The sequence below is a fragment of the Sarcophilus harrisii genome, chromosome 5, assembly GCF_902635505.1.
Source record: "Sarcophilus harrisii chromosome 5, mSarHar1.11, whole genome shotgun sequence".
Lineage (NCBI taxonomy): Eukaryota > Metazoa > Chordata > Mammalia > Dasyuromorphia > Dasyuridae > Sarcophilus > Sarcophilus harrisii.
This window is the reverse complement of record NC_045430.1, coordinates 12702042-12712660: the sequence shown is the minus strand read 5'-3', so window position 1 is coordinate 12712660 and position 10619 is coordinate 12702042. Positions and strand designations below refer to the sequence as shown.

The following is a 10619-nucleotide window of genomic DNA, read 5'->3' as shown; positions in this document are numbered from 1 at the left end:
TTTTAAACAGAAGGGCCCATAGAGAGCAATCCTCTCTACTCCTATATGAGGCCCAATGGGTGGTGGGCACTTGCCCAGGGCCCCCAGAATTAGCTGAAGGCAACAACAAGGCCAGGCCTGTCTCCTGACACCCCACTCTATCAGGCTCATGGCCTATTGTCCCTCGTAACCAAATGCCCACCATCCCAGGGTAGCCGGGCCTCTCCTGCTGAGATGGGGTTAACACATTGAGAAGCCCTGCTTCCATCAGCATGGAGACCCCAGACCCACTCTGGATCCCTGCTGAGAGGCAATCTGTGCCCAGAGGAAGGCAATCAGAACAGGGAAGAGCCCAAGTCAACATTCTGTGAAGATGGGCTGAAGGAGCTGTTACTGGAGAAGGGATCAGACTCGTTTCAATGGGCCCCAGAAAGCAGACCCAGGGGCCACAGTAGGATGTGGTCAAAAGCTCTTCTCCCCCCCCCCCCCCCCCCAAGAGCCGCCTGAGATAGCCTCAGCTTCTGACAGGGACTGGGCTCCCACCTGCTGCTACTGAAGGAGGCTGCAAATACCCTATCACATATAGGACAGATGGGTGGACCTGGGGATGGTTGTTTGCCAGCTTCCAAAATCTGTGATTCTGGGGCAAAGCCAACTTGTGATGAGACAAGACTGGCCCACCCTGGACACACAGATGTGGGAAAAGGTGCTGGGCAAGCTGCCCCTCCAGTGGCCTTGCCTTTGAGAGCCCCATCAGAGGGAACCCCTCACAATGAAAATCTCCCCACTACAGGGAACCCCACACTATGGAGAGTCCCCCAACTACAGAGAGCTCTGCACCACAATGAACCCCATACTAGGAGGCCCCCACACCAAAGAATACCCCACTACTGGGAGCCCCCCTTTAGGAGTCGGAGGCCATGATGCCGGCAGAGACTTCCTCTGGTTCTGAACAGAGCCAATGGGCTCCAAGGGCCCTGGGAAAGGATCAGCTCCCTGGCGGCATAAGGCCTTTCTCCTTCCACCTTGCTCCTTGGACAAACCCTGCTCATCTTTCATCCCGGTCACTTCGGATCTAGGTTTCCTGATGGCAGCGAGTGGGCTAACCTGCGGCCCTGGCCCAATTCTGCAGCAGCGCCCAGCCGCCTGCCCTGGGACAAACTTGTTCCATCTGGGCTCAGGCAACATGGAATCTATCCTTGTTACTCTCCTGCTATGTATTCATTGCTCACTCATTCACTCTACAGGCAAACCTACTTTGTGCTGCCCCAGACTGGCCCCTAGGAATATGGACATGCAAAACAAAGGGGTTCCTGCTTTTGGTCAGCAAGCATGGGCTTCCCCTAGACTGGCACGGACCAGTCCTCCTGCCCTAGCCCAGGGGGGGGGTCACACCCCTGGGGGGACAATCAGGGCAGGAAGGGGAACCTGGGTTGAGCTCCGAAGGCACCAGTAACACAAACGGGAGAACATCTCTAGTGTTCTGGCCAGGCTGGTACACAGTAGCTGCATAATAAATGCCCGTTCCCATGTCCCACTCTGCTACAATACCTAGTACAACTGAATGACTACTGCTGGACTAGGGCAGCGATTCATACTTGACCTCCCAGCTTCCTGCACTTCAAACGCATGGGGACTGACACTGAGTAAGCACCTACTGTGTGCAGGGCAAGGGGCTGAGTCTGAAGACGGAGCCCCGCCCACATCGCTGCTTACTGGTGAGTCCTTTTCAATGACCTAAGGGTCGGGCACCTTGGGTGCCCACAACGGAAGGCCACAGAGGGGCTTGCGGCTGAGGAGGGGCGCAGGGCTGGAATTCAGTTCCTCTTAACGGCCCCCACCACCGAGAGGCCGGATATAACACAAGAACCCATGGCGTTCCCGCCATGGGGGCGAAGGCGCGCGGGCAGGACACGGAGCGGCCGAGGCTGGGCCCCGACCCGGCCCAGACTGAGCTCCCCGAGGCCGCAGGTCCCCGCGGCATAAAACCCAGGCAAGGAAGTCTTGGGAACGGGGGAGGGAGGTAAGTCGTAAAGCGCGGCGCTGTCGTGAAAGGCGGGCGGCGCGTGCCGTTACCGAAGCGGGGCGGCGCCCCGCCTCCGGCCCCTCACGCCGGGGATCCCTCGCGTGGGCGGCGGGCCCGGCTCTGCACGACCCACAGAGCGCCCCCTTCGACACCCACAAGGACGCCCTGGGGCCGAGAGATGGGGCCCCATTGCGGGGGGACCGCCGGGGCGGACGTCCATCGTGGCTCCGGCCTACTGTGCGCTCTTGCGTTGCCAAGGCGACCTATTGGCCCCTGGCGGCCCCCGTAGTGCGCCCGAGCACGCGGCTGCCGGAGCCTGGCGATTCCCTGAGGAAAGCAGCATCCTTCGTGTGCGCGCGCACGTGCGTGCGGAACGCCGCGACGCCGTTACTATGGCGACCGCGGGGCCGCGCCTTCCTTCAGGATCCGCTATTGTTGGCATGGGGACGAGCCCACTGGGCGTGGGGGGCCGAGGGGAGCAGATGCCATCTTCCCGTTTCCCTGTTTATATCGGGGAGCTTATCCGAGCTGACTCCCTGGTTGTGTTCCCAGTTTGGGAGAATCCGACGGCAGTTCGAGGGTATACGTCGTCTCTCCGACAAACTCTCCCCCGCCAGCAATCTGCCCCTCCCTCCCCGCTCCCAGACAGTGGCAGAACCCGAGGCGGCGGCGCGCATGCGCGGCCCGGGGGCCGTTAGGCTGCGGGATCTGGGGCCCGAAGGGCGCCGGCAGAACGCCACTGGTGAGTGAGTCTTTCCTTCTCGGGCATCCGCTTCTGGGGTTTCTACAGACACCGGGCCAGGCACACACCGTAGGCGCCTAATCTCTGCAGGGAGAATGAGGGGCGTGCTTGTTTGCGAATGTCTCCGGGCCCCCTGAGGACTAAGTACACAGCAGGTGCCTAATGCGTGCCAAAGGAGGGTTGGGGTTTCCCCGTCTGGGGAAGTGTCCTCTCGGGGGAATGTGAGCTCCCTGTGGGCCAGGTCTCCTCACTGTCAGCGCTCCATCCCTCGTCAAGCACACTGCAGGCGTCTAATACTTGCACCTGGACTCAGGAGTGTGCACGTCGCTCCCTCAGTGAGCGGTGAGTTCTTTAAGAGCAGGTTTGTTCATGGCTGAGCATCCCCAGCGCCCCCAATAACAAGGGCTCAATGTTTGCATTTTAAATGACCGGCTGGTTTGTATATGCGAAGCGGGTAGAGCAGTGCTTCTGGGGTCGGAGAGATCTGAGTTCGAATTCAGCCTCCAGCACTTTCCCCTGCCTCCGTTTCCTGGTCTGTAACTTGGGAATACTGTCACCCGCCCCCGGAGTTGTTACACAATGAGGTACTGATTGGAAAGCATCGTGCTCGGTGCCTGCCATAGCAGGCGCTATACCTTGTTGCTTGCATCTGGCTGTCTCCCTCCATGGAAGGGGCGCTTCCCGAAGGCCCGCCCGTGGGGATGCTGGCTCCTGCTTTTAGGGGCACAGGGAGCGCCTGCTGGATACTTGGTTTAGCTCAGGGCTGCTTGACAACAATGAGACTTCTTGGTCCCTCGGTTTGAGGAGGGGCTCCCCCTTCCCTCTTCCTCCCAGCCTTCCTTGGGGTTGGGAGCACGGGTTTTCTGGCCCTCAAAGCCACTTCAGAGAGCATAAGTGATTGGCTGAGGGTCACACCGTCGGAGCTGAGAGCTGAGAATCCTGCCTTAGCCCCTTACTAGCTGGCTGAGCCGGAAAAATCACACAGCCTCCGTTTCCTCCTCTCTAACTGGGACTTGATGGTTTCTGAGGTCCCTCAGAGGTCTAAAGCCGTGATCTCATCCAGGATTTCCATGACCTCACCTGCCTTCTTTAAGGAGGGTCCCCTCCATCCATCTAGTCAGGGCTCACAAGGAAAAATCACACAGCCTCCGTTTCCTCCTCTCTAACTGGGACTTGATGGTTTCTGAGGTCCCTCAGAGGTCTAAAGCCGTGATCTCATCCAGGATTTCCATGACCTCACCTGCCTTCTTTAAGGAGGGTCCCCTCCATCCATCTAGTCAGGGCTCACATTGCCTTTCTGTCCCTGCAGTGCCCAGCCCAGGGCCCTCCTTGCATGTTGTAGGCCTGGGAGGAATGGTTCTCCATGTGCGCATCAGTAACACACAACAAACGGCAGTCCCTGGTGGCCCAGGCCACATAGTGGCCTTTGATGTTTTTGGACCCTAGTGACAACCCGGTGGTAAATGAGGTCAGTCTCATTGGTGGGGAGTTGTGGATCCCCCCAGGCCTCCCGAACTTTGAGAAGCTTTTCTCGGGATTATTGGCAGCTTGGTGCACGATCAGAAGGTTATGGTTAAGTGGGTCCAGGCAGAGCTGGGGGGACAATTCCTTCCTCATGTCTATTTCTACTCAAATGTCCTGGTAGTAGAGAATGAGTCATTATTATTACCAGTAATTAAAACAGAGGGATTGGAGAAACCAGGACAGGAAGGGACTGGGACAGTAAGCCCGGCTTCCCAGCTGAGGCATGTTGGGAAGGGCTGCTCCAGAGGCTGCTTTACATTCCACTGGGCTGCGGAGTGTGGGGAAAATATCTGATCCAATGGATGTTGAGCCCAGCTACTTACTGATTTTACTCACTGTAAAGCAAAGCAACCTTTTGGGGCTTCAGTTTCCTCATCTGCAAAATGAACTGCCTTCTGACTTTCAACCCTTCTGGTCTTTGCACTGGCCTTGGCTGCCTCAGGAGCACTTAGATGGCAGAGTGGTTAAAGTACCAGCTCTGGAGTCAGGAGAATCTGAATTCAAATCTGGCCTCAGACATGTAACACTCACTAGTTGTGTGATCTTTGGCAAGTCACTTGACCCCAATTCCCTTGCAAAAGAAAAAGAATAACCCCCAAATGATCTTGTGGAGTGAACCATGAAAGCCTTTTAAATACAGACAAGTGAATGACTTAAGCCATTCTTTGTCTCAGTACCCTTTCCTGTACGATGTGCAAACATACCTCAGAAAGTGCAGTGATGTGCTAAACTATTGCCCAGGTTGGCGTACCTTTCCTGAGAGCCTGCTGTTGGGGGATAGAGATAATTAATGAGGGAAGACCATTTAGCCTTGTGTCTTTTGTAGACCAGGACAGGACTTCAATAAGAGAGAAAAACGCATCTCATGATGAGAGAAGTGGCAGCCAGGGACTCTGGGGCATGTGTCCTTGTGACCCCTGCCCCATGACAAAAGCCACCCATAATTATCACTAACTTCTCACTGTTTTTTCTCAGCTCTAGGAGGAGGTGGAACTTTACTGGGAGCCTATCAGAGATGCCTCTTTTCGGGAATAAGTTCAGTCCCAAGAAGACGCCCCCTCGGAAGTCAGCCTCTCTCTCCAATCTACATTCTGTGAGTGAGCCCTTGCTTGAGTAGAAAGAGTGACTATAAAGGCATAGGGCAAAAGGGTACTTCCAGGAAGGCCCAGGACAGCTTAGGAAGCCACCTCCTAATAAGGAGACCCTTGTGCAGAGGCCTCTTTTGAAGGGCACTAACTTTAGAGCCTATTTGTCATATCACAAAATTTGCCTCATTTCTGCATAACTGGATAATTTAAAAAATTAAAAACAACAACAGTATCCTTACCCTGCTTTATCACTGAACTCTGTTCCCCAGACTTGGGACTAAATGGCTTTGACAATTTAAAAAATCCAACTCACTTTAGGGGATAGGAGCAAAATTCACCATGATAGCAGATCTCCCGAATAGCATATTCCAGGACCGGGATGTGTTTCAAAAATGGTGGGAGCTGTAGGCAGCTTCACTGGGACAATTCCTGGAGCCCACTCCCAACACCCATGGGGGATAACATGCATTTGCTTGTCAGTCTCACTGCAGGGATAGAGATAGGAGCCTGGGACTTCATTGGTGGAGGGGCCAGGCAGCATGCTGTGGGTAGCCTGTGGTCTCGGTTACCTCAGGTAAACTGCCCAGCTTACTGAGCCCAGATATATGAGAAACAGAATTTGAGCAGATCTTGCTGGCTTTGAGGCTGGTTTCCCATGAACCACCATACATCCTATGAAAAAAATCAGTCACAGAATTTTAATCCTACTTGGTAGAAACTCTTCCAATAGTGCTTTGGACCCCTTAATAGTTGATGAAAAAGAAGGTTGTATTTTTTCATTTAAAAAGCATTTATTTTCTCTCCCTCCAAAGGAGAAAAAGAAAAAAAAAAAGTTCTTGTCACAAACTACCTGGTCAAGCCAAGCCAGTTCTTGCACACACCATGTCCAAGCTGGAGCATTGGAAGGGGGGGAGGTGGGGGGGGGGGCGGGGGGGAGTCTGTCCCTGCAGGTTCAGGAATTGGGCAGTGGGCTTCTTCCTGCTTACTCCATTCCTCAGTGTTCTCAAGTGTGAAATCAGTTCTCACCCATTAAGTTTGGAGAAGAAAAAGACCAGAATGAGGAGGAAGTTCTATAAGGACAATGGTCATGTCAGCCAATGAAGGGTGGGAAGCAGAGCAGACTTACCCCCAAGTCACACTTCTTATCAGGGGCAGGGGTCGGTGACTCCGGACCTCCAGATGCAGAATCGAGTGTCCCATCTGCCTCTTCAGCCAGCCTCCAACTGCTTCCAAGACAACAGCACAAGGCAACTACAAATTAACTTGTTTATTTTACTTAAACTACATCTTTAGAGAAGTACCAATATCATGTCAATCAAATTATAGGATCTCATCTTTGGCAGAGATCTCTGAGGTCAAACAGTCCAATCTCTTCTCAAACTGGAATTTCTCTACAACATTAACAGAAAATATCCATCAGGGCCACAGGAGACCAAGAGGTGGCTATGGTACCATAGTGTGTAGAGCAGAATGCCAGGCCTGGGGTCAGGAGGAGCCAAGTTCAAATCTGCTGGCTGTGGGATTCTGGTCAGATCCCCAAAGTTAAATATTTAGCCATTTCCCTATAAGTTTCATTTCACCTCCCAGCTCAACAGTGCATTTGAAATAGGACTCAATTTGCAGGTATTCTGTTTCCCCGAGAAACATATTGTAAGCAGTGACCAGTGTTTACAGTTCTATATTTGGGATCTCTCTGATGCCAGTTTCTGACAGTGTGGCCAGATTTCAGTTAAAAAACCATGTAATGTGCAGTGCCCACAGTTCCAAAGACCATAAAAGAACGACCGCTGCCCTCAGAGAGCTGTTCTGCTGGCGAGTGGCCACCCAGCAGGATTTACAAAATCCCTCAGGAGCAAAGCATTGGTGAGCCAGTGGGGCAGGAAGGAAGCCAGGGCATGGAGGCCGGGCGCAGGAAGGGGAATAGTAGGCAAGCTGCCTGCCCCAAACCTTTAACTAATGAGTAGAGCAAGACTCCCAAGAAGGAAAGTCTTTATCCGTGGTTGACATGGTCAGAAAGAGCTGTTACTTTGTGACTCTGGGGATGATGAAGCACACCTCAGTATCCTGTCCTGAGAGCAGGGGCCACGGTTCTGGACCTGCTCACGGCTCCATATTGTGAGGACAAAACAGGACTTGGGCCTGAAGAGACAGTGCCGGTCCCAGAGCCCCATCCCAGGTCAGGTGCCCATTCACAGACAGAGCTCCCTCCCATCTGTGGGGCACTTCACTGGATCCTCTCAGGCAGGGAGAGACCATTAGCCCTACTTTTCAGTGACGAAACCAAGGCTGGTCTCACAAAGTACTGACCTGCAGAGCTCAGACTCAGACTCACCCTTCAAGGCCACTCTGCCATGTCTGCAAGGCAGGGTCTTCAGCAAGCCCTCCTGAGGGGCCTGGCCTCGGACTCAGAGCTCAGCTGCCCTCTGGTCTGTTTGTTGCCCACAGTTGGACAGATCCACTCGGGAGGTCGAGCTGGGACTGGACTATGGAGCGCCAACCTTGAACCTGGCTGGGCAGAGCCTCAAGTTTGAGAATGGCCAGTGGATAGCAGGTGAGAAGCCTGGGCCGCCCCCTGGGGTCCCTGCATGGGGAGAGGGGCTCTCATGGATCCTGCTCCTCTTCTCCCAGAGTCAGGTACCTGTGGAGGCGTGGACCGCAGGGAGGCCCAGCGACTGCGCAAGAGGAATAAGCAGCTGGAAGAGGAAAACAATCTCCTGCGAGTCAAAGTGGAGATCCTGCTGGACATGGTGAGGGGCTGAGCCTGGGTCATCCTTCTGGCATGGTGAGGGGCTGGGCCTGGGCTTTTGGCTGCAGTCAGGATGCTCAGAGTGGGGGTTGCCTTGGAGGAGATAGACCTGGCCCCTGCCATCTGTGGGTGTGCCATCTGGGTGGTAGGGGAGAGTGGGCCAGTGCCCTATACCCTGAAAGGCAAGTGTCTGTCCATTGGCCCCACCACAATCTCCCCCACCTAGTTATTGTTCCTTTGTGGAGCCCCTTCTATGGTGCCCGCATCAGGTTTTGTTCCTGACATGGGCCTTGGGAGCTCAGCAGATCTCCCCAGGGGGCAGCTGCATCTTCAGGCTGTACAAGACATTCCCCATTGGGAGCCCTTGGCTTCCGGAGCCCGAGAGGAGGGGCTCCTTCTGATGTCTTCATCTGCCTCCGGATGGGAGGGCCAGCTGTGCCGAGGGCCCCTGGCGTCACGGTGTGTCCCACATTCCTTCCAGCTCGCTGAGACCACAGCCGAGTCCCATCTCATGGAGAAGGAACTGGATGAACTGAAGAGCATTAGCCAGAGGAGGAAGTGATGTCAGAGGCACCGAGCCCCGGGGGTCAGTACAAAGGGGTAAGGGAAGAGGGAGGACTGGCCCTGGTGGAGGTACTGACGGAGCACGCTGGCACGCAGGACTGTCTCGGGCCGGGCCTCCGGGCCAAGAGAGGAAGAGGAGCTCATTCTAGAGCCTGGAAATCTTGGTGTGATATGGCCGACAGCAGCTCCATCCAAGACATGTGCTTCGTTCAGATGGATTGTCAGCTCGCTCCTACCTGGCCCCAGCCACGACAAGCTCTGGGGTCCAGCTTTGACCCTGTCTGGTTTGTCTCTCTCCTAAATTAGTAACTCTGCAGCTTCATTGGCTCATCTGGCCCTTCTGCCTGCTCCCATGGGAGTGCAGGTGTTCTAGTTTTTACTATTAATTTTTATTAAAGGTGAAATCAGTTCTGTGGCTCAGGTGATTCTGCCTCCGGTGAACAGGGGAGACTGGCCATCTGTGGCGCCTTGCAGGCAGGTAGAACCAGAGCTTTTGTGGTTCAGAGGAAGGAGGGAAGCCACGCAGCGGGTGCTCACAGGTGGTTTTGATAAGGTCAGGGTATGACAGGTTTCTCTTATGAACCACAATGGGGGGAAGGGCTGGGATCCAATAGAAGGATGTGCCTTGCAGAATTTGAAGCACAACATAAAGGCTCCAGGCCTTCAATCCAGTGAGGACTTCAGGCTTTTCCCTCTGACCAGGACCCCACATGGGAGCTGAGCCAAGAGTGCCCAGTGGCCTCCAGTGCTCTGCTGGGCTTCTACTTCCCACACGGCAGCCTTAGGGGAGGGAGCTGGGGACTCTCAGGTGAAACTTAGGGCCAGATCACTGTGCTGGGAGCCGATGACACCAGAAGTGGAAGGTGCACCGAGATGATCCTGCCAAAGGGCACAAACGACCAGAGGATCCAAGGGTGCCCCAAGCACTCTCTTCTGGAGTGGATACATCACCACCGTGAGGCGGGATGAACATGGAGGTGACTTTTGAGTCCTGCCTTCTCCAAGGCCCAGCTTGTGGGCTAGCAGGCCAGTGTCTTATGCTCCAGGTTCTGGGGACTCCATGGCCAAAATGAAATAGTCCCTTCCCTCAAGTTTATAGGCTCCTGGGGCAAACAGCCTGACTACCACTAAGTCAGACAAAATCATAAGTAAACACACATGGTAATCATGGATAGCTTTAGATTTGTAGCCCATTTTTCATGTGGCCATTAATCAGGGGGAAAGAATACCAGACTTCAGGGCAGCTAGGTGGCACAGTAGATAGAGCATCAGCCCTGAAGTCAGGAGGATATGAGTTCAAATTTGACCTCAGACATCTGTGTGACCCTAGGCAAATCACTTAACCCTCAGCAGGAAAAAAAAAAAAAAAAAAGACCAGGCTTCCCAGGGACAATTTTAATATCATATTCATATGTATCCAAGCTGTTTCTAGCTTAGAAAGATCTCCAAATGGCACCACTGACTCCACTTTGCCTCAAGATGATTCATTTCAAGAAACCAGCAATACTACTACTGGGCCTATATCCCACAGGAATCACAAAAAAGGGAAAGGACATAAATGGACAAAAATATTCATGGCAGCTCTTTTTGGTGGCAAAGATTTGAAAATTGAGGGAATGCCCTTCACTTGGGGAATGGCTGAATAATTTACATGTAATGGAATACTATTTTGCTATAAAAAATGATGAGCTGTGGATTTCAGAAAAGCCTGGAAAGACTTGCATTAACTGATGCTGAATGAAATGAGCAGAACCAGGACAACATTGTAAACAGCAACAAGACGATGTGATGATCAACTGTGCTAAACTTAGCTCTTCTCAGCAATACAATGATCTAAAATAGTTCAAAAAGACTCATGATGGAAAATGCTCTCCACATCCCAAGAACTATCATGTCTGAATGCAGATCACAATACACTGTTTTCATTTTTTTCGTTTTGTTCTGATTTTG

At 53.4% G+C, this 10619-nt stretch overlaps 1 protein-coding gene across 4 annotated transcripts; it reads left to right on the top strand.

Annotated features, from left to right (window-relative positions):
- The first annotated feature begins 2639 nt into the window (after positions 1-2639).
- CBY1 (chibby family member 1, beta catenin antagonist) lies at positions 2640-10075 on the top strand. Of its 4 annotated transcripts, XM_031940046.1 has the most exons (6): positions 2640-2747; positions 5247-5364; positions 7805-7910; positions 7988-8106; positions 8587-8691; positions 8766-10068. In XM_031940046.1, exons 2-5 carry the CDS (start codon positions 5287-5289, stop codon positions 8665-8667), a joined length of 384 nt encoding a protein of 127 aa, XP_031795906.1. In that variant the 5' UTR covers positions 2640-2747; positions 5247-5286; the 3' UTR covers positions 8668-8691; positions 8766-10068. The 4 variants fall into 4 exon arrangements, with proteins under 4 accessions (XP_031795906.1, XP_031795905.1, XP_031795907.1 ...); XM_031940045.1 differs by having other exon boundaries at positions 8587-10068; XM_031940047.1 differs by lacking the exon at positions 2640-2747 and adding an exon at positions 2750-2902 and having other exon boundaries at positions 8587-10075.
- Positions 10076-10619: the final 544 nt, after the last annotated feature.